Raw genomic sequence first — 25536 nt, 5'->3', positions numbered from 1 at the left:
CAATGCCCCGTGGAGCTCCTTGTGCCTGCTGCAGGCGTCGCGCCTCTGAGCTGTCCAACAGCTTGTCGAACCAAACCGTGCGGACGGAACGGTCCGTTCCCATCAGCTCACGGCTTTGTGATTTTCATTCTGTCCCCCTCCCTCCTTCCTCCCAGGCCCTTTGTGGAGACACGGGCTGCCCATCACGGGCTCAACATGCACCGCGAGATCGGCTTTCAGAAGGACAGCCAAGGGGAGTACAAGGCCAGCCAGGCCATCCACATGGACTGCCTCAGGTGGGCCGGGGGGCGGCTGTGATCTGTGTGCCTCTCAGCAGTGAGATACTGCAGGTGTTCTTTGCTTTTCAAGCACCAGTTTGTCCTCGGGGGGGGGGGGGGGGGCTGCAGTTAAATCTGATTTTCCTTGTAAAGCATATCTTTTTTTTTTTCCTTGTTACTTTTAACGTATTATAGGCTTAGGGTGTGGGAGCATTTTTTTTACAGGTGATAACTTATTGAGCCTACAGGGCTCTGTTCCCTGAGGACTGGAGCCGGTTCCTCTACTTTAGTGTCCCAGGATAGATTTCTGGCACATCGGAAATGGCAGAACGTGGAATCTTGCAATCCCCGGCGCTCGAGAAGGTGTCGCGCGTTTAACCGCGGGATAACGAGACGCGTGTTCCGGAAGCCCTCTTTTAACCCCCTCCCGCTGATCTGGCGCTGCATCTCAGGTGGGTGAAGCGCGACAGCTACCTGCCCGTGGGGAGCCACAACCTGAAGGCGGCAGCGAAGGCCAAGCTGGGGTACGACCCCGTGGAGCTGGATCCAGAGGAGATGTGCCGCATGGCCACCGAGGAGCCTCAGGTAATGAGTGGGGGGGCCAGGCTTGGGCTGCCTCTTCAGAGGACCGTCCTCTAGTCCAGAAACCGCAGATGTCATCTGCTCCTATTGCAAAGACGTGCATGTTTTTTTTTTACATATCCCTGTGTAGCTCGGGAACTCCGGGCACTTAACTGTAAAGATCAATCATACGGAGAATGATTTTTTTAAAAGTTTGTTGTTGAGATGGATATGTGTTGGGTGGAAAGTGGAATTCCAGGTATCTCTTGTCGCCAGGCTCTTCTGAGTTTAACTAGACGTTTCCTAGTCTCGTCAGACTCCACCATTGGCTGGTGGCGAGGTTACTAACTGCACCCTGCTGGTTTTCTCCAGACTCTGGCCACATACTCGGTGTCGGATGCTGTCGCCACTTACTACCTCTACATGAAGTATGTCCACCCCTTCATCTTCGCTCTGTGCACCATCATCCCCATGGAACCAGACGAGGTTTGGAAATCTGCCTGTCGCCTCTTCGGTGCCGTTGTCTGTGTGGGCCTTCATAGGAGTGAAAAGTGACGGAAATGTATTTTTAGGAACATTAAGACCCTCGAAGAGGATATTTTAAGGATGATTATGAGTGGGAGGGGCTTATCTAGCTGTTAGCTACTTGCTTGAAAGAAACTTCTGGAAAACGGGTGTTCTGCAAAATGAGCACATTGGACAAAAGGTTCAAGTTACGTAGAGAGGAGATGCAAAATGTGTCAGATGGCCGTGTAAAAGGGGGAATCGACGGTTCTCTGGTGTCCGTGTGTGGCAGGTGCTCCGGAAGGGCTCTGGGACGCTCTGCGAGGCTCTGCTCATGGTCCAGGCCTTCCACGCCAACATCGTCTTCCCCAACAAGCAGGAGCAGGTCTTCAACAAGCTGACGGACGACGGGCACGTGCTGGACTCCGAGACGTACGTGGGGGGCCACGTGGAGGCCCTGGAGTCGGGCGTCTTTCGCAGCGACATCCCCTGTCGCTTCAAAATGGTACAGGCCTGCTCCCGCCCCCTTCCCCCACCGCGTGTGAGATTTAGGCATTTTAACTGAGGCTGTCCCAGTATAGTGGATCAAAACTCTGCATACGCATTTCAAACCCCAAAACGGAAGAAAAGCACAAGTAATTGCTTCTTTAGAGTGTCTGAAGTACATTGTTGTTAAAAAGATTGCATATTCGTTACCCAGTGCTTCTTCATTTGATTTTGAGCTTGCTGTTATCCCTGGAAGGCTTCACCTCCATGTTGTTTAGCCTGGGTCTGGAAATCCACTGACGCTGTTTGTGTCTTCAGAACCCAGCGGCCTTCGACTTCCTGCTGCAGAGAGTGGAGCACACCCTGCGCCATGCCATTGAAGAGGAGGAGAAGATCCCCCTGGAGCAGGTCCTTAATTTCAGTGAGGTCAGTGTCTCTGCACAGGACTGACAGCCATCCCCTGTCAGTGTTCTTCAGTTCACTCTCAAAACTCTCTCTTCTCCTTGAATTCTGAACATCAGAAAGGATGAAGTTGTCTTGGAACACTGAATGTCATTTAATGGGCTCGTTTCAACTAATGAATGGAGCAGTGAACGGTGTTGAATCCAGGAACATTTTGCCAAGCTCATGTCAATCTTCAGAACAGTTCTTCCATTTACAGTATTATGTGCACACAAGGCAGATACTGTAAAGCTCTATTCCTTTATATGGGCCTGAAATTGTTGTCTTTCAGGTGTGTGAGGATATCAAGAAGAAGCTGATCTCCCTGAAGGAGGTGCCAAACCGGATTGAGTGTCCCCTCATTTACCATCTGGATGTGGGTGCCATGTACCCCAACATCATCCTCACCAACCGGTTGCAGGTAGGTGGTGCTGCTGGTTCGGACCACTGTGGCTCTCTGTGGGGAGAATGTGGGTGAGCAGCCATTCATCTTTCTCACATACTGCAAGCTCCACAGCCATGTAAAAGAAATTCAGCTCCCGTTGGAGAAGAGGCACTTCGCCACGAGCTGCAGATGCCCGGGGAGCCACAGGGGGCGCTGTTTCCCTGCAAGCTGAGAAAGCCGTGGCCGTCAGTTCCCAGCCCAACCCCTGGCGATGCTGAACTCTTTGCGTGCCTCTGCTGGGGGAGTCCCCGGCGCACCTATCCAGTCATGCAGCCCTCAAGCTCACGACAGTGTTTGTATCTTTCAGTGCGTTTCCTTCAGGAAAGCGGGTCCTTAGGGCTAAATGGGTTTTTGTTTCACGTGGCGTCTCGTGTCTTTCCTAGCCCTCGGCTATGGTGGATGAGGCCACTTGTGCGGCCTGCGACTTCAACAAACCGGGAGCCAACTGCCAGAGGAAGATGACCTGGCAGTGGAGAGGGGAGTTCAGTGAGTATCCCTGGGCTGCTATTGCGTGGACTCCCAGCAAAATGGCCGTCGCTTGTTGCCGCGGCACCCAGAGCCTAACCCCGTCTGGGTGCCTGTGTTTTGCAGTGCCGGCCAGCCGCAGCGAGTTCCACCGCATCCAGCAGCAGCTGGAGTCGGAGAAGTTCCCCCCGCTCTTCCCCAATGGGCGGCCACAGGCCTTCCACGAGCTGAACCGCGAGGAGCAGGCACGCCACGAGAAGAAACGCCTGGCTGGTGAGGCCCGCACGCTCGGCCCAGCTTCTTCCCGTCTGTTGGACGCCATTACAGGGGAACTGCAACACTACTTTAAAGTCTCGGGGTTAGAAAAAAACGGTGTTGATGAGTACATTTCAGGCCAAAATAAAAGTAAACTGCTCACAGTAACCTCCCAATTTACAAAATCACAAAATGAACAAAATTTATTTTGCCAGACCAGGGATTTGCAACAATATGGTGAATATACAGTACTTTCACAATTTTGTGCTTAATTTTAAAGATGTTCTATACCGTCAATGAATGTTTTTTGTTACTGAGATTTAATAACTGGTCTGAAACATTGGGACTGCAGCTCCCCTTTAATTAATCGGGTAATTCATGGAAGTTAATTCCATTAATCTCTATTTTCTAGATGTGGCATTAAAAGCTGTTCATTTTGATATTGCTACATCAGTCTTTTTTTTTTTCTGTGCCCATGTCATCCCCAGACTACTGCCGAAAGGCTTACAAGAAGGTCCACTTGACCCGACTGGAGGAGCGGGTCACCACCATCTGCCAGCGAGAGAATTCTTTCTATGTGGACACAGTTCGCGCCTTTCGAGATCGCCGATACGAGTTCAAAGGGCTGCACAAGGTACAGAGACTGCATCTGGAGAGACTCTGCTTGTGTGGCAGTATCAGCAGATTGGTATCGGAGACGGGCTTTACCCAAAACTGATTTATATATTAACCCGTTATTTAATACATTTTAGTTTATGAAGAGAAAAGTAAAATGCTCTTAAATTGCAGGAATGCTTTCTTAAAAGTTTTCAGAAGTCTGAAAAGGACTCGGTGTCCTTGTGTGAATGTACCTGTATATGCTGATGTTATTAGGCTGTGTAATGATTGATTTATGACCAGCTGTGCATGATCATATTATATTGATAATATAATATTACAAATAATATTGGTTTATTAAATAAAAGTATTAGTTTTATACATTTTTCACGGATGATGAGTAAGATGGGGCGGAGCAGTGGCACTGTTGCTAAGAATCTGTGCCTATGGCTGGAAGGTTGCCGGTTCAAATCCTGCAGCCGGCAGAGGAATCCTACTCCGTTGGGCTCCTGAGCAAGGGCCTTAAACCCAGCTGCTTCAGGGGTGCCGTACAATGGCTGACCCTGCACTCTGACCCCAAGCTTCTCTCTGTCTGTGTGTCTGTCTCTTGTGGAGAGCAAGTTGGGATATGTGAAATTCCTAATGCAAGAAATTGTATATGGCCATAAAGTGATCTTATCTTATCTAAGATACATTCATAGAATAATTCAACTTCAAGCAGTGACTCAAGAATTCAGTGGAAAAAGACATTTGTGCACAGCAACGCAAGCCTTGAACGCTACCGATATTCAATTTGTTAGTGGCATTTGACTGTTTGGGAGACAGATTCCCATCAGTGTTGTCTTAGATTCGGCTGTCTAACGTGTTTGGACATGACTTTGCTGTCCTGTCAGGCCAAAAGTCTAGATCAAGAATTCAGACTTCTCTCACTGCTTTTTTTTTCCCCTACTGTGCGGGACCTTCACAAATCCCGACAGGCCATGAAGGCTTAAACAAGTGATGCACTGATCCATTGTTCCCGTATCCATGGATATCGGGAGGAAGGTTCTGTCCTGCAGCTCTGACAGCGTGTTGACCCCCGTGTCTGGGGCCGTGTGGGTGTGGGCTGTCTCTCACTTCGCTGTCCCCTGCTGCAGGTCTGGAAGAAGAAGCTGTCAGCGGCGCAGGAGTGCGGGGACGCGGCCGAGGTGAAGCGCTGCAAGAACATGGAGATCCTGTACGAGTCCCTGCAGCTCGCCCACAAGTGCATCCTCAACTCCTTCTACGGCTACGTCATGCGCAAGGGGTAAGACGCCCTGGAGGCAGGAGGGCAGAGGCAGCTGAGATCCGGAGTTAAATGCGTCTTTCTAAAACAAGTGATCGTACATATCCACCCGGGCTGAGTTTGCCATTGTTTTAAGGCATTCCATCTGGTAGGGATTCCTGTACATTCCTGGGGGAGATCGCCCTGCTCAGACATCTCATACGCCCAGCTGCTGAGAAATTTAGTATCTATCTCATCACATGGTCCCTGGTACTGACGGGAGAGTTGGCGCCACCTATAGGACTGAGGTGGCTCTCACTGATGCAACTGCAAGTGCCTGACAAGTTGCTATAGTCGTTAAAATCTGAACGGCGCCCTGTGGCACAGTATTGTGAAGGGTGCTGTGCCACTTGAAATGATCGATTGCTAGGAAGCTGACTTATCCCAACCCTTCTGGAGGGGATTTGCATCCATTGCACTGCATCTTGGGGAGACCCAGTTTATTTTGGCTAGCAATGTGACCCCAGCTCTCTGCAACCACTGGTGGTGGTTCTGCCATGTGGGATACCCTAAGAAGTGTGTTTTGTGGCAATAATACTGTTCGTTGAAATGGATAAACCCTTTTTCTAAATTCTCTGGAAATTCCATCCACTCCTTTCCTGGAAAAAAGGGCGATACAGATATTTTACATATGGAAAGGGAAAATCGCTTTCGGAGTTTCAAAGACCTGAGTCATGCTTCCTACTTTCAGTATAAAGATGAATTTATGTGCTGCATTGCTTTCTTATTGGGTGATGCTATTCTTTGTTTTGTCCAACAGGGCGCGCTGGTACTCCATGGAGATGGCTGGGATCGTGTGCTACACTGGGGCCAATATCATCACGCAGGCCAGGGAGCTGATTGAACAGATCGGGTGAGGGCCAGGGTCTGGCCGCAGGCTGGGAGAAATAGGGCCTCAAGCACCTGTAGGTTCAGCAGAGCGTTACGTTACAGTTCTTCCAGCACTTGCTTAAACACGTTTAAACAATCCACAAAAAAAGGATTTTATCTAACATGCTTGTTAGGAAGTATAAAGTGATGCACGTCTGTAGCCAGGAGGAGGTAAAGAAACATGAAGTGACAGGACTGTATTCTGTTTATGAAGCTCCAGTGCAGCTGGACTCCTTGTAAAATAAACTGTGTGTTTGTGAGGCAGCCGGCCCTTGGAGCTGGATACTGATGGGATCTGGTGCGTGCTTCCCAACACCTTCCCCGAGAACTTTGTCATCAGATCCAGCAATGAGAAGAAGCCCAAGGTCACCATCTCGTACCCAGGGGCAATGCTCAACATCATGGTGAAGGTGAGGCTTGTCTGTACAGTCATGGCTCTACAGCATGTTTGGTCTCCCAGAGTCCGGATACTAGTGGCAACTTGAGACAATGTGTAAGTCCTAGTTCCTTTTACGTGGATGGATGTATTATCCTAAAATTGGAGAAACCAACACCTTTCTGCCAGTTTTTTTCCATGGCAGAAATCAACAGCTGTTATTTTTGCCCAAAAATGGCTGCCTTTCACTTACTCTCTTTTTCTTCTGATAAAAGGATGAACCAATATTGTTTGAGTTCTGGTATGTGGCTTGTGGATTAAAGGGGAACTGCACTCCCAATTTCTCTGACCGGTTATTGAATCTCCTTAAAATAAATTCATTGATGTTAGAGAAAAGTTTTACAAATGTTAAATTAAGCACAAACATCACTTGCGAAGTGATGCAGCCCCTTCCTGCTCACTATTCACTGTAATGACTGATGGACTGTGATGTACGAGCAAATAAGTGCAGGTTGTGCAGAAGACCCTTCATTGCAGAAATGTTCCAACATGATATATAAGCAGAGTTTTTGACTAGTAGTATTTGTTGGCAAAACTGGCTCGAAATCAAGAGCAGTATTTCTATTGGATTAAAAGTGATGTATTCACAACCCTGCTTGTTTACAATGTATTAGGGCCTTTTCATGTCACCACGTTTTGTTGCCTTGTTCTGAATCACAGAACATGGTGCTGCACACACCTGGAAATTTCAGATATGTTGTGATGTAAATTGGAGGTTTTACATGTTAGGGTGTACATTTTACTTTTATTGTGGCTTGAAATGCACTCGTCAAAATCCATGTGCAGTTCCCCTTTAAAGCCCATCCAATGTTGCAGGCTGGTGAAACACTGGGTTGCTCACTTACCAGCCTCTCTCTCTGCCCGTCTGCTTGGTCTTCAGGAGGGCTTTACCAATCACCAGTACCAGGAGCTTACAGATCCCGCCACACTCACCTACGAGACCCGATCTGAGAACAGCATCTTTTTTGAAGTGGACGGCCCTTACCTTGCCATGATCCTGCCTGCCTCCAAAGAGGAGGGCAAGAAGCTGAAGAAGAGGTAGGGGACCAGGGGTGACCTGGGCAGGGATGGAGCCCTGTTGGGACAGAAATAGGCAGTTTCTCATCCTCATGTTTCTGTCACACTCTAATTCGAAGCTTATGAATAAACGTTTTATTGACGTACACTATTTGTATTTGTGGACATAGCTACAGTTATGTGCAAATGTTTAGGCACCCCTGGTCAAATTGTATGTTTCATTGAATCTCTAAGCGAACAGAAATTGACACAACCTCTGTGTGGAACAAACTCAAAAACGACATTTTTCTGTAAATTTTAAGGAAAAAATTTTGGCACCCATCCTGTTGATTCATTACTACTTTCTTAATTTGTGTTTTTCGAAGGCCCCAAAACATGATTGACTTGTTAGGCCTTAAATTAAAGGGGAACTACAATCAGAGTTTCTCAGACTGGTTATTAAATCAAAACAAATTAATTGGCGGTATCGTAACAGTTAAGCACAATATCGTGAACTTTGTGAGAGTACTGTAAGTCACCATATTGTCGCAAAAGAGAGTTTGAGCAAATTGTGACGTGAAACGGCCCTTCCTGCTCACTAGTCACTGTAATGATTAATGTAATGCGATGTACGAACAAATACAGTACATACAAGCAGACCTTTCATTGCAGAAATGTTCCAACGTGATCTGAATGCAGAGTTAAGTATTTTGTAGGTTGGCCAAACCTTCTTGAAATCGAGAGCAATATTTCTATTGGATTAAAAATGATGTATTCACAAGGCTGCTTGTTTACAATGTAACAAGGCCGCTTCACATCATGGGATGATTTGTTGCCTTGTTCTGAATCGCACACAGTGACAGCAATATAGCTGCACAAACCTGGAAATTGTCTATTTTTATGTAAATCAGAGGTGTACATTTACTTTTGTTGTGGTTTGAAATGCACTCATCAACACTGATTCTTTCTAACCCCAAAATTTAGAAATAGGGCTGCAGGTCCCCTTTTTAAGTCAGGTGGACAAATAGAGATTCACTGAGATATGTGATTTGACCAGGGGTGCCTAAATGTTTGCACAAGGGAGCTGTAGTTGGTGAGGACTTTCAGGCTGTGCTGACGAATGTCACGCTGGCAGTGTGTGCATGCTCTCCCGAACGAGCTCTTTAGCCATGCCGCCCCTCTCCTCTGCAGGTATGCAGTGTTTAATGAGGACGGCTCCCTGGCTGAGCTGAAGGGCTTCGAAGTGAAGCGCCGGGGGGAGCTGCAGCTCATCAAGATCTTCCAGTCCTCTGTGTTTGAGGCCTTCCTCAAGGGCACCACACTGGAGGAGGTCTACGCCTCTGTGGCCAAGGTGGCCGACTACTGGCTGGACGTGCTGTACAGCAAGGTATCTCCCTATAGCTCCCGACAGCCTTAGTGTGCCACCACCGTCCCTTTCAGATGCTGACCTGATAGGTGGCAGAGCTTTTTGCTTCCTTTACAACACTACAATATGGGCCTCTTCACCCCGAGGTTTCTAAATTGTGAACGATTGTTTAAGGGTCCGAAAAACGTCAGCGCTGTGACAGAAGCTCTCGCACCTAGGCGGCTAACATGCCGGACGCAGAGCTGTTCGAGCTGATCTCGGAGAACCGCTCCATGTCCAGGAAGCTGGAGGATTACGGCGAGCAGAAGTCCACCTCCATCAGCACGGCCAAGCGGCTGGCCGAGTTCCTGGGGGACCAGATGGTGAAGGACGCTGGGCTGAGCTGCCGCTATGTCATCTCGCGCAAACCGGAGGGATCCCCGGTCACCGAGAGGTAAGCGCAAGGGGAGAAGGATGCACTGGTGCAGGATGGGGACTGCAGGAAAAGTCTCATGCATGTATAGGCAACAATGGCTGGGGCTGTCCGGCGAGTCTCCAGGAGTTTGCGGAAGCAGGGAGGGTTTTTCACCAGCAACGCCTTGTGATTCCTCCGTCGTGATGTCTCTGGCAGGGCTATCCCCTTGGCCATCTTCCAGGCAGAGCCGAGCGTGAAGAAGCACTTCCTGCGCAAGTGGCTGAAGATGCCAGCCCTGCATGACCTGGACATCCGCTCAGTAAGTCTCCTCCTCTGACACCTGTTGCAGCCTGTGGCAAGTTTAATTCTGTATAATGTCCGTGCTTAGCATAGAATTCAGGAATCCAGTGAATAACATGACTGATTGCAAGAAGGGTTTTGCTGTCGGTCAAAACTAAATGTTTCAGGACCTTCGTCATCACATCTGGTAACAAAATGGCAAATTTTCATAGCCGTTCTGTTTAAGCTTGGCAAACTGCTCCGTTTTTCATCTCCTACCTGTCTCAGCAGCCATGACGTTTTCATGGACGGATAACTGGTCTTTCTTTACAGATTCTGGACTGGAATTACTACATTGAGAGACTTGGCAGCGCCATCCAGAAAATCATCACCATCCCAGCTGCCCTGCAGCAGGTACCAGCCTCAAGAGCTCTTCTATTGCTCTAGCCTTGTCTTGTGTGGCTGGGGGCAGAACAGGTTCAGATGGCTTTCTTGTGCCGTCAGGTGATGTTCCCGATACATCTCCTGTCAGAAAAGCCAGCTGTCAGCTTGAGTAGGAGAAGTGAATGTGTTGTGCATCTGTGGCAGTTTGCACTTCATGACCTTTGCCCTTTGACCCCTTAGGTGAAAAATCCTGTACCCAGGGTGCGGCATCCGGACTGGCTGCACAAGAAGCTGCTGGAGAAAAATGATATCTACAAACAGAAGAAGATCAGCGAGCTTTTCACCAGTGAGGGCAAGAGACAGGTACACTGTTGTTAGACCAGCTGTCCAGCCTGGTCTATGAAGGTTGCAGTGCATTTTCAGCATATTGTGAGCAAAGGATGATGAATCGTGTTTTCCAATTGTATTGTATGCAGAGTTTTTAATAACTCTTTTGCTTATTTACTGTACTGTGCAGGGAAATTGGTGTTCTTGTATCATTCAACTTCCCTTGCTTGTTTCAGGTGGTTTCTAACCAGCTGGCAGTTGGAAGCAGCCAGTGCTCAGAAGTTGGGGAGATAGGCGACCTGGAGGACTTTGGGGTGAAGCGGGGACCCCTGCAGCCGGCCATTCCCATCAGCACCAAGCGCAAGCGGGTGTCCCTGGGGGCAGATAGCCAGGCTGAGTCCCAGGAGCTGGAGCTCACCCAGTCCTGGAGGGAGATCCTCGGTCCACCGCCACCCATGGGCAAAACGAAGGCATGCCACTTTTTCCAAAAGACTTAGAATCGCCCTTGATTTTCGCTATACCTGCCCACTCCTGGACTAGCCAGTGGTGCATTGTCTGCGTCTTGGCTCGTAACTACAAGCCTACGACAGCCACGCAGCGGAGAACCAGAACGTGCGGACTCCTTAGGGCAATCAGCCCCCTACTGGAGGTGGGATTGGAGGACAGGCCCATCCCTCAGTGTTTAGTACCACATGCCTGCCAGGGGCCGAGAGAGCCCTGGCTCACTAATCGCATCCTTCACTCGGAGGTGCTCGGCCAACTGCGAAACCAGGTCGCAGTCGGCCGGTGGCACGATCCAGTCTTAAACCTGTGATCTTAGAGTGCGGCCTGCACTCAGGTGAGCATCTTTCCAGGCCGAGTCATTCCCAGGGTACATACGGCTTTTCCATCTCCTAGTCTTCACCTGGCCTTTGACCTTTTGCCTTCAGGAAGAGGTTTTTTCCCAGTGCAAGACAAATGGAAGAAAATTTGTAGGTACAGTAGGTGCGTCAGCATGCGTAGGCTGCAAAGGAACAAGTTAAAGGTTTATTCCATGCTGAAAAGAGAAGAAAGGAAACACAACGTTTCGGCTGTGGACTTTGCTCCAGAGGCTGTCAGGCTCACAGATAATGAGTGTGAAGAAAGTTTTATCAACAGGATCTGTATTGGATAGAGCCCCTTCTGCAAATGTGCATGTAATTTAATACTTTCTTAGATATCTTATGGATTATTTTATTTTGTAGTGTTTGACAGATCCCTTAAAATGCATGTTACACCTATTATCATTTTATAGACCTTTTGCTGTTTTTGTTAATTTCTGTTTTTTTTCTTGGAAAGTTTATTCTACCATGTTGCGTGCCTGTTTTAGTGGAATCCCACTGCTGGCTGCCTGAATTGCCCCATGGGGCTGATTGAACGTGTTTTGAACAGAATTGGAGCTTTGGAGCTCAATGCTGCAGTTCAGATCTATGAGAGGGGCGGAATGGCAGTGTTAGGTGGGTTACGCCGCCCCGCAGTGGGGCGGGTGGGGCTCCCCGGCGGGGTCTGTGCTAGACCGTATCGGACCAGCGCTCTCCGAGGCTGAACCCAGGCATGTGCTCGGCGTTGCAGGAGGAGAGGCTGGTGTGGCTGCGGTACCACAAGAAGAAGTGGGAGCTGCAGGCGCGGCAGAGGAAGGAGCGCAGGAAGAAACGGCGGCTGGAGGACGGCGGGGCCCAGCCAGCGGGAGGGGGCGTGATCAGGGGCGGCCCGACCACCGGCCTGGGCAGCTTCCTCCGCAGGACCGCGCGGAGCATCCTGGACATGCCCTGGCAGATCGTACAGGTGAGCGAGCAGGATTCATGGCTGTCACACGGCAAAGATTCCCAGGATGCAGGAGAGCTTGAGGATGGGACTCTTGGACAAATTTTAGCTGCGGTTGATATGGGCTTGGCCCACATGGACGTTGGGTGACCTGGTGTTTCCAGTCCCTGAGCTGTTGAAGTTGCACAAGCCCAGAGAGCTCCAGTTCAAGATCTGTATCGATGTTCTTGTAGCGGAGTGGCACTATGTAACAGACCTTCTTGTTCTTCCTTGCTTCCCAAGATTGCGGAGACCAGTCACCCAGGCTTACACAAGCTGTGGGCGGTGATCGGCAGCGACCTGCACTGCATGAAGCTCAACATCCCCCGCGTCTTTTACGTCAACCAGCGGGTGCCCAAGCAGGAGGAGGGGCCCATGTATAAGAAGGTGAGTGGCTCCACCAGCTGCATCAAAGTATTCATCAACAAGGGAAAATTAATTTTTCACCTTCAATGCCATCATCTTATTTTATAACATGCAACACACTTCAGAAGAAATGTTAAAACTGGCTTCATGGGTCAGATTATATGTTTTTGCAGGAATGGGGCATTACACAGTTTTGAAACACCTTGCTGAGAGGCTTAGTGAACCATGATTGCTAAAAAAAACAAAACGCAGTGTCTGGTGGGTTTGCGCCTTGGCCTGTTCGAAGCGAAAATGTCTGGTGTCCCTTAAAGCCTGTTTGGGGTCCTGCAGGTCAACCGCATGCTGCCACGCTCCAATATGGTGTACCACCTGTACCAGTATTCGGTGCCTGAGGACATGTACCAAGAGCACATCAACGAGATCAACGCAGATCTCTCTGCCCCCGACATTGAAGGCGTCTACGAGACTCAGGTCAGTCCCATGGATTCAGGTCTATGGGTAAAACCAGCCTACAGCTCAAAGAAGAGAATAATACCAAAAGTGGCACTCAGGCCAAAGTCTAGACTGGGCAGAGTTTTCAAGGCTGCGGAGAACTGTTCCTTACAAGGGATTGTGTGTAAGAAACATAAAGCCAAGTGGAAGGGAAAGTTCTTGCAAGGATTAGCAAAGATGCGATATACCTGGGACAATCCACAGCCATCCCTTACAGTCTAGTAGGCCACTGTAATAGAAGCTTAAATTGTGGTAACACACTGCACTGCAGAATTTCTTTGCTGGGGTGGTGGTATATGGGATCACCTGGAATGTGCAAAAGCCCTTTGGGTATAATTGCTAATGTAAAAAAAAAATCAATCACTTAGCATTAGCGAACCTGTTTGTAAGCTGCTACAGCAGTGAGAGTTGAGCATGGGTGCTCTCTCCCCCAGGTTCCCCTCCTCTTCCGGGCACTGGTGCAGCTGGGCTGTGTGTGTATGGTCAATAAGCAGCTGGCGAGGGACCTGGCCAACCGCGAAGCCGACACCTTTGACCTGGACCACCTGGAGATGAGGTCGCTGGCCCAGTTCAGCTACCTGGAGCCTGGTATGTCTGCGCTAGTTACTGCTCCAGAGCTGCCTCTTCAAAATGGGAATGGAGAGTGTTTCCCCTTTCACGTGTTAAATTTTATCTGCTAGAGCTGTTACTACATGTCTGCTTGTATTAATGTCCGAAGATGCTTTTTTCCCCAAATGTGCCTGCTGTGTTATGGGCAAGTAAATGCTAGGCTTCCCCAATAATGACACGATAACATTAGTTAGATTCTCTTCCTTCTGACAAAAGCTATGCCTTTCTTCATTAGTCTTTTTTTTCATCTTGCATGCAAAATGTATACAATACTCCGCCTTCATAGCAGCTGTTTTGACATGTTCCCTCAGGGAGTGTGCGCCACATCTACATGTACCACCACAGCCAGGGCCACAAGGCTCTCTTCGGCCTTTTCATCCCCTCCCAGCGGAAGGCCAGCGTCTTCGTCCTGGACACGGTGAGTGCGGGATCCTGCTGACAGCCTGCCAGTCAACAGGAGCTCTGCAGCACAACAACGTAAAAAACCACTGACCGCGATCTTGGAAAAACGATTCGGAGACAGGATACGGTTGTTCATTTACTTTACTTAAGGATCAGTCTCCCTATCTTCAAAGCCTCCCGTTTTTTACCTTTCCAAAATACTTTTGTTTCCTTATGAAAGCAGCGGGAAGGTTCATGCTTAGGTTGCTCTGTGCTGCCCCCCTCCTGCAGGTCCGCAGTAACCAGATGCCGAATCTCGGCACGCTGTATTCTGTCGAGCGTTCTGCTCTGCTGGAGAAGATGGGCGAGGAGCTCCTCCCCCCAGAGAAGCACAACTTCGAGGTGCGAGCCGAAAATGACCCCAAGGCCATCTACCGCGCCCTTCAGAGAACTCTGCTCAACTACAAGGTATCGTCTGCGTTTGTCGGCTTCCGCTGCCTGTCGGCGTGTTTGCACAGTAAGCCGGACGCATCGTCTCTTCCTCTGGTTTGTGCGCTCAGGACGAGCGGCGCGGACCCACGCTGATCGCGGTCCAGTCCAACTGGGAGCTGCGGAGGCTGGCAGCTGGGCTGTCTGTCCTGGAGGACTTCCCCGTGGTGCCAGTCCACGTCATTGACGAGATCAACTACAACGTGCTGGACTGGCAGCGCCACGGGGCCCGCAGGATGATCCGGCACTACCTCAACCTGGACAGCTGCCTCTCGCAGGCCTTTGACATGGCCAGGTACCCAAAGACACTCGGTCTGTAGCCCCGCTAGGAGCTGCTTCATAACAAGCTGGGTCCTAATTAAAGGGGAGCTGCAGCGCTCTTTTTATATTTTGGGGATAGAAAGAATCAGCTTTGAGTGCATTTCAAACCACAATTAAAGTAAAACATTCACAGTAACTTGTAAAACCTCCAATTTATGTCAGAAATAGACGAAATTTCCAGGTATGCACAGCGCCATGTTCTGCGGTTCAGAAGGCAACAAAACTTCCAATGATGTGATACAGGCTTGTGAATTCATCTCTTTTAATCCAATAGAAATATTGCTCTAAGTTTCTAGCGTGTTTTACTGACAAATACTACTTGTAAGCTTAAGCGTGCAGATCATGTACTGTAGGAACATTTCTGCGATGAAATGTCTGCTGCACAACCTGTACTTATTCACTCTTGCATCACATTAGTGGTTACAAAGACTAGTGAGAAGGGAGGGGCCTCATGTTGCAATTCGTGGGAACTCAAATGCGAGTTTGGGACAACATGGCATCTTGCAACGTTTTCACAAATTTCACGATTTTGTGCTTAATCTGAAATTTGTAAAAAACTCATTGACGTTCTAGAAAATTATTTTGTTAATAACAGGTTATTAAATTGGAATTGCAGTTCCCCTTTAATTCTGTCGAAGGCTGATATTAAACTTTTATTTTTGCCATGCGTCAGGGAAGACTTAATATCAAAGAGGATCTTGTTTAAAATATTTTGATAACGGTCTTAGTTTGTAACCATAAGTCTAATGAAGACCATTACCATACCATTTCTGTGATGGGTTTTAAATTTAGAACACACTGCACACTGGCTTTATATAGTAGGTCAGATTATACAGTATATTTTTGTAGGAATGCAGAATTCCAGTTTTGAAACAGCTTGATGTTAAAATACAAAATCTCATGATTTTAACATTTTAATTTTTTAATGAGACCTTGAGATGTCTGTGTAGAAGAGTGAATATTGCTGATGCCCCTGATCTCTCTCTCTCTCTCAGGTACTATCACTTGCCGGTGGGAAACCTTCCTGAAGACGTGTCCATTTTCGGCTCAGACCTCTTCTTCGCTCGACACCTCCGTCGACACAACCACCTGCTGTGGCTCTCCCCTTCTGCTCGGCCGGACCTGGGGGGCAAGGAGGCCGACGACAGCAGGCTGGTGATGGAGAACGAGGAGCGGAGCTCCGTGGAGATCAACGCCCCTGGCTGCTATTCCACAGGTCCAGGAGAGGCCGAACGAATGAGTCAGAACAGAGTCAGCTCCATCACACTCACGCCAGGCTCTCTTTTTGAAATGCCTGTCCCCAGGCAGATGTTAAACTTGCAAAGCCATTTTGAAATGGGAGGAAAAAGTACGGGCCCCCAGTATCTAATGTCTAGCTGTGACAGAGAGCTTTTTTGACAGTATGTTTCCGGGTATATTCAGATGCTGCAGCGGAGAGTGGCAGTAACGAAGGGCCTGTGTCTTGTGTGTGCAGTGTGCGTGGAGCTGGACCTGCAGAGCCTGGCTGTGAACACCATCCTGCAGTCCCAGCACGTCAACGACATGGAGGGGGGCGCCAGCCTGGGCGTCAGCTTCGATGTCATCCAGCAGGGCTCCCTGGAGGACATGATGTCTGGGAACCAGGGTGCCAGCTCCCTGGCCAGCTACGACGAGACGGCACTCTGCTCCAACACATTCAGGTAAATCAGCGCCCTTGTTACAGGAGTTCAATACACAGACGGTGGTTCGAATCTGGAGGTGATAAGGCTTGAATATCCAATTCTACTAGTCAGTGGAATTGACAATTAACTCCGACAGAGTTTAAAATTCTTTAATACCCATAGATTAATGAAAGTGAGTTGCAAATGAGAAATCTTGGGAACATTTTTTCTAAACCCATTTTTTGTTTCATTTTTTTAAAAGAACAGCACAGTTTCCCAGTCTCCCAGAATTCCAAGTGCCCCTTTGGCCATAGTGGTAGCCCCCTCAAACATTTCAACCACGGGACCCCTAAAATTCAGACAGCCAGGACCGAAGAAGGGTGTGGTAATGGTTTGATGGAACTGGCTGCTGCCCTCAAACCCTCCACTCCCCTGGTAGCGTGTGTTCAAGCAGTATATAATGTCCGTCCAGTACAGGACCTGCTGACGTCAGGGGTGCGAGACTGTCAGCACGGGATTGATGTCTTTCTAGCTGTGGTGAGACCAGCCAATTGGGCCTGTTTGTACTGTGGTGAAAGGCCAAGACTAGAGTTACCATTTAACAAGGATTCTAGGTGATAACAAGGAATATCTTTGCTTTGAACAGTGGACAAAAAGAAACATCCATCCATTTTCTAACTGGAGCCTGAGCCTATTGTAACAATGCGGGTCTGGGAGCTGTGGTAGACGAGGACCAGCATGAGATCAGCCTGGCAGGTGTATAGGCCGTCTTTTAAATGTGTTTGGGAGCGCAAGAGTAAGAAAAAAAAAAGTGCTCTAAGAGCAAAGAAAAAAAATAATGCTCTTTGGGGAACAGAGCAAGGCGCCTGGGCTGTACTGCTCTCAGCGAGGGTTTGTCTGAACACCCGTGCAGCCGTGTGAGGAATTCTCATAGCTGAGCCGAAATCGGTCTTGGCTACAGCCGCTAATGCAGTCACCGCGCTGTCACACGGCTGTGGAAGGGTAAGATAAAGAGAGAAAAATAACTGTGGGATTACAGCGGTGCTTTTAGAAAAAAAATGCTCCCCTGTGCCACAGTATCCTGGCAATAAGTGAGCGCTAGGCAGAGGACACTCACACCAGGGCCAGTTTAACCTACCAGTGTGTTTCTGGACTGTGGGAGGATACTGGAGCCCACACAAACCTGGGGCGAACAGAGAACTCCACGCAAATAGCATCCCAGGTCTGGTATTGAACTCGGGGCTCCAGCACCGTGAGGTAGGAATATTAACCACTGCACCACCATGCCGCCCCAAAGAAGACATCTTTGTACCATGTCTTGAATTTTTATGCATGTAGTTCTATAGTTTCAGTACAGCCAAGTGATCAATGAAATGTTCCCTTTAAGTAGGTGAATTCTTTTGTTTGTTTGATCTCTGCACACATGCACACCGAGTTGTCTTGAAGTGTTTGGCACGGTTCTGCACTCACAGGCTGTGGCGGGGGGGGGGTTTCTGCAGGATTCTGAAGAGCATGGTAGTGAGCTGGGTGAAGGAGATCACGCAGTATCACAACGTCTACGCTGACAACCAAGTGATGCATTTCTACCGCTGGCTGCGCTCCCCCAGTTCCTTGCTGTATGACCCAGCACTCCACCGCACGCTGCACAACATGATGAAGAAGGTCTTCCTGCAGTGAGTCCAGCTTGCAGTTTGCTTTACTGGATTAGCACTCTTAGGTTCTCAACTCTTCTCTACTGTTTTTAATTCAAATGCTTGCCAACTGTTGGCTACACACACCTGGTGTTTTTGTTTCCTTGTTTCCTTTGAAGTTACAGTAGTTTCGAGTGCATTTATTTTTAAACACTTCTGCCACATGGACTACAGAATTCACGCACAATAAATATTGATTGTGCCTGGAGCTGTGACAGTGTGAGACAAAACAGAGTGGGGTGTTAATTGAAACGAAGAGTTAATACAAATAGAAAATGAAGAGTCGCATAAAAAAAACGTTCATTTCTGCTCCCGGCATGGAACACCGACACAGAAAATGAGCTCTCAATTTGTCTTTTTTTTAAATTTTCTCATGAAAATAATCAATATTTGAAATCGGAACTCCGGGGCCCCATTTTCCCACCTGCCGTTGCGAAATGCAGTCATGACTCTCTCGCCTCGGTCTTTTTCAGGCTCGTGGCCGAGTTTAAGCGTTTGGGCTCCTCTGTCGCTTATGGCAACTTCAACCGCATCATCCTCTGTACCAAGAAGCGCAGGATCGATGATGCCATTGCGTACGTGGAGTACATCACTAACAGGTAATTCCCCAGCCCATTCCTGCTTCTCGGGGTCTAGGAGCCCTTTGGGATGTCTGGAGGTAAAATGTCGATGGTCTTACCCGAGAACAGATGCCTTGTCCCCCGCTTGTCTCTGTGAGTTTCCTTCTTGAAGTGTTTTTTGTCTTTGCTTCTCGTTTCCCTCCCGCTGCTCAGCATCCATTCGCGGGAGATTTTCCACTCCTTGTCCATGACTTTCTCGCGCTGCTGGGAGTTCCTGCTGTGGATGGACTTGGCTAACTATGGGGGAGTGAAGGGCAAACTGCCGGCCAGCGTTCTTTACGGACAGGTATGAGGAAACCGCTGCTACAGACCGCCGCGTCGCGCAGTTCGTAGTGTGTGACCTGCTGGGATATCGGTTATCAGAAGTAGCCAGTTGTGCCACAGCTGGAAATCTCTGGGCTTTACTCAGATTATAAAAAAACCCAGAGAATGCAGAGCATTACAGGAAGATGCCCGTTGTGTGTTTCTGTGTCTTCCTTGGGAATGGCCTAACAAATTAAAATTTATTTCACACTTTTGCCCTTTTGCCTTTCAAACCTTTTTTGGAAGCGTTGTTAGTGGGGCCAGCAGGGGACGCTCACCCTGTGGTCTGTGGGTCCCAATGCCCCAGTATAATGACAGGGACATACTGTAAAAAGCTCCCGTCCTCCGGATGAGGCATAAAACCGAGGTTCTGACTCTCTGTGGTCATTAAAAATCCAGGGTGTTCCTCAAAGAGTAGGGGTGTAACCCCCCCATCCTGGCCAAATTTCACCCTGGCCTTTACCAGTCTATGAACTGAACTGGCTTCATCACTCTGTCCTCCTCCACACTGAGTGGGGAGTGTATTGGAGCACTGTGGCTACCATCACATCATCCAGGTGGGGGCTGCACACTGGTCCCCATTACCTGTAAACCACTTTGAGTGCAATAGTGCTACATAAGTGCAAGACATTATTATTTGCCAAGCAGCGTTGGGATTTTTTGCCTCTCCTACACGATATGTAGTGCAGACGCTTTTTTTCATGCTGCAGTCAAAAGCTGATTATTTTGATTTCATGGGTTTGTTTTCTTTATTGTTCTAAAACGTGTTCAACACGATACTGATGGGGGCGGAGGTGCGGGTGTGGAGATGGATTGCGATATTTGCGCTGTTTTCAGGAGGGCGCTGCGAAGGTGGCGGAGAAAGCGGATGCAGAGGAGGACAGTGAGGATGAGGCAGGACCGTCAGAAGAGGAGGACGAAGAAGAGGGCGATGTGGACAACGTCGAGGATCTCATTGAGAGCAATTGGAACATCATGCAATACCTCCCCCAGAATGCCTCTTGCCAGAAATATTTCCTAATGATCGTCTCAGGTAGGCCTGGCCCAGCTGTGCAACATCTGTATAGCTTGCAACACTGACACCTACAGGCAGCGCTGCCAAACAGCTAGCTTTTTAGAATCAGTGAAGTACTTAATTACAGTACTGGCACATATATGCTTCAGCTTACTACATATTTAATGTTAAATATAAAGGTTTTTAAATGTAATAAATACAATAACTTTGCAAAAAAACTATTGAATGATTATTTAAATATACGTGCAATTACATTTTTGCAGTTTATTGCTTGAGAAATAATAGCAAGGAGAAATCTGCGCTATTTGAGGAGAGAATTCAAAATTTCATCTAATAAAGTATCAGATATATTGGATCTCTGTGGGGTGTTCAGTTTTACATTTAGCCGACACCATTTAAATTTTAAGCACCGCAGTCTGACATTAAGTCCCCCATGGGGTGGGGAACCTTCACCAGGGCTGTCTGCCCATCTGCCCTTGAAATTCCTAGAGTCAAGTGGCATTTCATTTTGAGGCTCAGCAAAGCTCCAGGTTGAAACCAGTTGTGAATGCATGTAATTTTCCAAAGGCTAGCAAGAGGTCTTTGTGATTAATGATTCTAAACTTGATTTGTAATATGAATTTCCTTATTAGTGTCCCATTTAATGTTATTTCAGTGCATGTTCACACACAGGGCTGTACATAATGCATAGTGCAGTTTTTTTTCTTAACTTTAGCTTGAATGAATTTAGTGAAAAGGCATCATTTTCTTTTGATGATCACTATAACAAGCAATATGTCAGCACTTAGGATTGGATTTCCTTGTAAATAGTGTACATTTATTGAGTGTAGTTTATCGAAATTGTCTGTGTAATGCCTTGGAAGTCTTTAAATTGTGTGTCCATAAAAAGTGTGAGAACCTGAATTTCACACTGGTCTCTTCTGCTGTTTCTCCCTCTGAATGCTGTCAGCCTACATCGCCGCTGTCTATCACAGCATGAGGGAGGAGCTTCGCCGCAATGCTCCAGGAGCCACGCCCATCAAGAGGAGGGGCAGCAGCCAGGTTTCCCAGGAGGCCGCAGGGGATGCAAATGCCCTGCCTGGTGAGTGCTTCTACTGGGCTAGGCTCAGTGCATTCAGCTTCACTGTGCGAGATGGGCACAAGGTAATAGGTCCAAAGAGAGCAGGGGGAGGTTTGCAGAGAAGAAGTTCAAGTAGGTGGCTGCGTCAGCATGCATAGGCTGCAAAGGAAGAGGGTAAAAGTTTATTCTGTGCAGAAAGGAAAAGAAAAGAGAGGCAACGTTTCGGCTGTGGAGCCTTCTTCCGGTGTGTGCTTAGAGATGGGCTGATGAGAGTGGAGTAATTGTATTGTAAGCATTGTTTTGCTGTTTTGTAGCTTACGAGTAATTAATAAGGCCAAAGATTCAAAATGCTGCAGACATAAGAACGTAGTCTAAAAACCCGTCATCCCAGAGTGTGGTAACTGAGGACACTCTAGGTCAAGGTAATTCAGCTGGAAATGCACTGACTCTTCCATTTTCATCAGTGTTAACTCTTGTATTGTAAAGCCCCTCTTTGTACTCAAGATCTACTCAAAAGATGTACTCCAAAATCTTGTGATGCCTTTAAGATTCTCTTCTTTTAAAGTCTCGCTGGTCACTCTAGACCGTCATTTCTGTATTTGGAATTGGTAAGTTGTCCTGAGTTTTTTTTTTTTTTAAGGCAGTGGCAGTTTTGACAATACATGTTCTTCCCTCTTGCCCCTAGGAATGATCACCTTCTCCCAGGAGTATGTCTCCAGTGAGCTGACCCAAAGCTTCTTTACCATCACCCAGAAGATCCAGAAGAAAGTGACGGGCACCAGAAACGTCACCCAGCCCTCCGACATGTTCCCTGTGCTGCCAGGTTCCCACCTGCCCCTGAACAACCCTGCATTAGAGTTCATCAAATACGTCTGCCAGGTAGGTAACTGCCAGAAAATGTAGGATAATGCCCTACTGGTGGATATGAGGTTATTTACCTGATGGTTCAATCACACTTAAAAAATATATGTGCATTTATTTAATATAACATGTTGCGGTGTTTAAATGTAAGTAAATACTTGGATTAGCTTTTTAAGCAATTGCGCTGTTGTCAGTACAATACTTGCTCGTTCCCAGGTGCTTTCTCTGGACTCCAACATCACCAACCAGGTGAACAAACTGAAGAGGGACCTCCTGCGCCTGGTGGACGTGGGCGAGTTTGCGGAAGATGCCCAGTTCAGAGATCCCTGCCAGTCTTACATCCTCCCTGAGGTCATCTGCCGACAATGTAACTTCTGCCGAGACCTGGACCTCTGCAAGGACTCGTCGGTGGCTCAGGTTGGTCTCGGTATAACCCGTACAAGGGAGACCAGCTTATCTTTCTTTTGATTCTGCTTTAAAAACTGAGGTTAAGAGACTTTTTGTGGGTTTCTGCATTCTCTATCCCTGTCCCTTCTCGTGTCTGTCTTGCTCTGACACCTTTCTCTCTCCCCAGGATGGCTCTGTGCTGCCACAGTGGTTCTGCTCCAACTGCCAGGCTCAGTACGAGACGGAGGGGATTGAAATGGCTCTGGTGGAGGCCCTGCAGAAAAAACTGATGACCTACACCCTGCAGGACCTGGTCAGTCTACCTGTGCACTCCTTCCCAGATACCCCTTCTCAGAACATCCAGTCATCCCTTTCCTGGGCATTTAGAACACCTCTGGGTGAAGTCTCCCTCATTACAGGGTGTATTTGTTTTCCCTGTAGGTTTGTAGCAAGTGTAAAGGAGTAAAGGAAGCCAACATGCCTGTCTACTGTAGCTGTGCTGGAGACTTCACTCTCACTCTGTCCACAAAGGTGAGTCTCAGACCAATGTGATGCAAGAGGTGTTAGTGGACCCAGTAGGGGGCGCTCACCCCACAGTCTGTGTGGGTCCTAATGCCCCCAGTATAGTGACGGGGACACTATACTGTAAAAAGCACTTTGAGTGGAGTGTCCAGAAAAGCACTATATAAGTGAATTCTTCGAATTATGAACAAGAAATGATGTTTTCAATGCAAAGCCCAAAGAAAAAAAAAATAACTGGAGGGCTTCAAACTTGAGGAGGACATTCCAAACTTAATTCAGTTTAGGTTGAATTTATATTAAATTTTAATCACATCTCCGTGAAAGTATATACACCCAAGTCTGCTATTTCCGACTGGTGTTAAGAATGAGCAAGGGGGGTGTATTACCACCCCCATGCAGAGTCCTGCACCCGATAACCTGGAGACTGCAGGTGCAAATCTGGACTGAGCCCCACGCTCGGGTGTGTGCGAGGTGGGCGGGCGAGGCGAGCGCCAGGGGCGGGGTTTGTAGCTTCAGGCTGCGATGTAAGAAACGCACATGTCGATTCCGAAACAGGCGGACCATAGCCAAAACGCCTTGGCGGTTTTGAATTTCCGTCAAAGGAGAGCTGTAAGGGGAAGAAACGTGAGCACGGGCCGGTGGAGGTCACAGTGTCGTGAACCGTGTTCTCTTTCTTTTGTCCCCAAGAGTTTCTCCGAGCAGATCGGCGTGTTCCGGAACATCGCTGCCCACTACGGCATGGCCTTCCTGCAGGAGACGGTCGACTGGGTGCTGAGGATGAGCCCCCAGCTGGGAAAAGCATCTTAAGCAGGAGGCCTGTGCAGACAGCCGGACCTGTGGGAGGGCGGACTCTCTCTCCCTTTGGTTCCGCCTCTGCCGATGGCGTGATCAGCGCTGCAGGAGCTGTTTCGGTTGCACAGACTTTGAGCACTCCTCAGACGGACACTTTTTCCCTCCTACGACTGTGCCTTCTTCAATACCAGGCAGCCCTGCATACTGCGGCTGGATTAGAAATAGTTCCCACCTTTCCAGGAAAGAACATTTTCAAGAAGTGAAGTGAAAAAAAATATTAAAATCTATTTTTTTTGTGACCAGAATGTCAGGTATTACAGACACTGTTTTCATAGCATTATGGAAAGTTTGTGCATCTTCATAATTTTTTGGTGACGCTGCTTGTTGCCATACACAGAGGACCAAATCAGCGTCTTTAGGTAAAAAAAAAAACTTCAGGTTCAAGTCACAAAGCAAATATACTTTGCAGGAAAGCAAATCTGAGATGGAATGATGGTCACGGTACACTTACTGAAAAAGTATATATTTATAAAAATGACATTTAATTAAATGTTTTCTCTTTAAGTCTGTAACATGGTATTGCTGCTTTAGGTAGTTTCTGGCCAGATCTCCATTCAGTAAGTTTTATATTTAAAATTCAACAATTCTGTGCAGAAATAGGATATTTTGATCAGCAGTTATGTCAAGTATTGTAAAGATTTTTTTAAAGATTTATAGTCATTTTTGTGCTCAAATTCTGATCTCTCCTGATGGGGGTGGAGGATATCCTTTTTTTCCTTAATAAAGATGGCAAAACATGTACAGGCAGGATAAAAATCCAGTGGTGGGAGTAGAGATCAGCAATGTGATATTTATGATCTGTATTAATGTTTGGTTTATTTGTTCCAATAAATGTATTTGTACAGTACATTATATTTTTTAACTCTACATTTTATAAACAAGCATTGATTGGAGAAGGTAACAAATTGTTCAAAACTGAACTTTAGGTTGAAAATAGCAACAAAACAAAGCCTTGAATCGCCAAACGCAGATTAAGTACCCTCTTTAAATACACCAAATGATTTGACAAGACAATACAATAAATACATTCGATTGATCATTCAATTCATGTATATTTAATAAAAAAACATCCCCACACTTAAGTCAGATTGAACATTTTAATCCCAATGCAAAAATCCACAAATTCTTTTTACTTGTGGTTGTGGAAAATTAGGTTGAAGAATATTTCCCTGTGTTGGAATGCAACAACTACCATTTCAGTATGTTTTATTCTGTTAAGTGATGTTGGGATTTAGTTTCAAAGGGCAAATAAAGCTTCTCACCTATATAGTGCTGATATAAGTGTCTTCCTTTGCTAGGAGTAGGGAAAACTGGGGATGAAGAGAAGAGAAACTCTTATGCACTGCAGTCCTAGTTTCCAGCATATTGGAACTAGGAGTCCTGCCTTTTCTTTAAGTCTCTCTCCTCTCTGCCTTAGGAATATCATAGTTCATTGCCTGCTTTTGCACAGGCTAAAGGTTTTCTATAGTTCAGGGTCTCTTCCACAGAGCTTCGGAGATGTATCCCTCTAATTGCTTTCTGACCTTGCATCCATAAGCACAGTGAAGACCTTAATTCTGCACTGTGATCAGATCAACAGGACATGCTAGTTGGGATAACCAGTGTCTCGGAATTGTCCCTGTTTATGGTGCATATCCCCTGAGATGGATTGGAGTTTCCGCAGTAGGCTCTATGGTGCCAGGACCCTTAATAGGAATAAGTGGCTTTTTAATAACAGATAAAGGGCTGGATGGGCTAAAA

At 47.5% G+C, this 25536-nt stretch overlaps 1 protein-coding gene across 1 annotated transcript in view; it reads left to right on the top strand.

Annotated features, from left to right (window-relative positions):
- Positions 1–24766, top strand: part of pole (polymerase (DNA directed), epsilon) — a 29735-nt gene extending 4969 nt beyond the window's left edge. The window contains exons 12-49 of the mRNA XM_088935738.1: positions 156–275; positions 710–842; positions 1191–1304; positions 1615–1827; positions 2127–2234; positions 2542–2670; positions 3078–3180; positions 3286–3432; positions 3903–4048; positions 5148–5296; positions 6075–6167; positions 6450–6594; positions 7501–7658; positions 8808–9003; positions 9201–9415; positions 9593–9695; positions 9989–10069; positions 10280–10402; positions 10603–10836; positions 11957–12169; positions 12431–12574; positions 12884–13024; positions 13480–13633; positions 13966–14072; positions 14327–14503; positions 14596–14819; positions 15841–16061; positions 16320–16524; positions 17985–18158; positions 18650–18775; positions 18950–19082; positions 19937–20132; positions 21064–21195; positions 21860–22053; positions 22252–22452; positions 22610–22735; positions 22864–22953; positions 23632–24766. Of these exons, the coding sequence (XP_088791864.1) occupies positions 156–275; positions 710–842; positions 1191–1304; positions 1615–1827; positions 2127–2234; positions 2542–2670; positions 3078–3180; positions 3286–3432; positions 3903–4048; positions 5148–5296; positions 6075–6167; positions 6450–6594; positions 7501–7658; positions 8808–9003; positions 9201–9415; positions 9593–9695; positions 9989–10069; positions 10280–10402; positions 10603–10836; positions 11957–12169; positions 12431–12574; positions 12884–13024; positions 13480–13633; positions 13966–14072; positions 14327–14503; positions 14596–14819; positions 15841–16061; positions 16320–16524; positions 17985–18158; positions 18650–18775; positions 18950–19082; positions 19937–20132; positions 21064–21195; positions 21860–22053; positions 22252–22452; positions 22610–22735; positions 22864–22953; positions 23632–23751 (5788 nt within the window). The 3' untranslated portion in view covers positions 23752–24766. The remainder of the gene's footprint in view (positions 1–155; positions 276–709; positions 843–1190; positions 1305–1614; positions 1828–2126; positions 2235–2541; positions 2671–3077; positions 3181–3285; positions 3433–3902; positions 4049–5147; positions 5297–6074; positions 6168–6449; positions 6595–7500; positions 7659–8807; positions 9004–9200; positions 9416–9592; positions 9696–9988; positions 10070–10279; positions 10403–10602; positions 10837–11956; positions 12170–12430; positions 12575–12883; positions 13025–13479; positions 13634–13965; positions 14073–14326; positions 14504–14595; positions 14820–15840; positions 16062–16319; positions 16525–17984; positions 18159–18649; positions 18776–18949; positions 19083–19936; positions 20133–21063; positions 21196–21859; positions 22054–22251; positions 22453–22609; positions 22736–22863; positions 22954–23631) is intronic.
- The last annotated feature ends 770 nt before the right edge of the window (positions 24767–25536 follow it).

The sequence above is a fragment of the Atractosteus spatula genome, chromosome 17 (assembly GCF_055471065.1).
Source record: "Atractosteus spatula isolate fAtrSpa1 chromosome 17, fAtrSpa1.hap1, whole genome shotgun sequence".
Taxonomy (NCBI): Eukaryota; Metazoa; Chordata; class Actinopteri; order Semionotiformes; family Lepisosteidae; genus Atractosteus; species Atractosteus spatula.
Note: the sequence above shows the minus strand (reverse complement) of the source record. Positions and strands in the feature narration are given on the sequence as shown.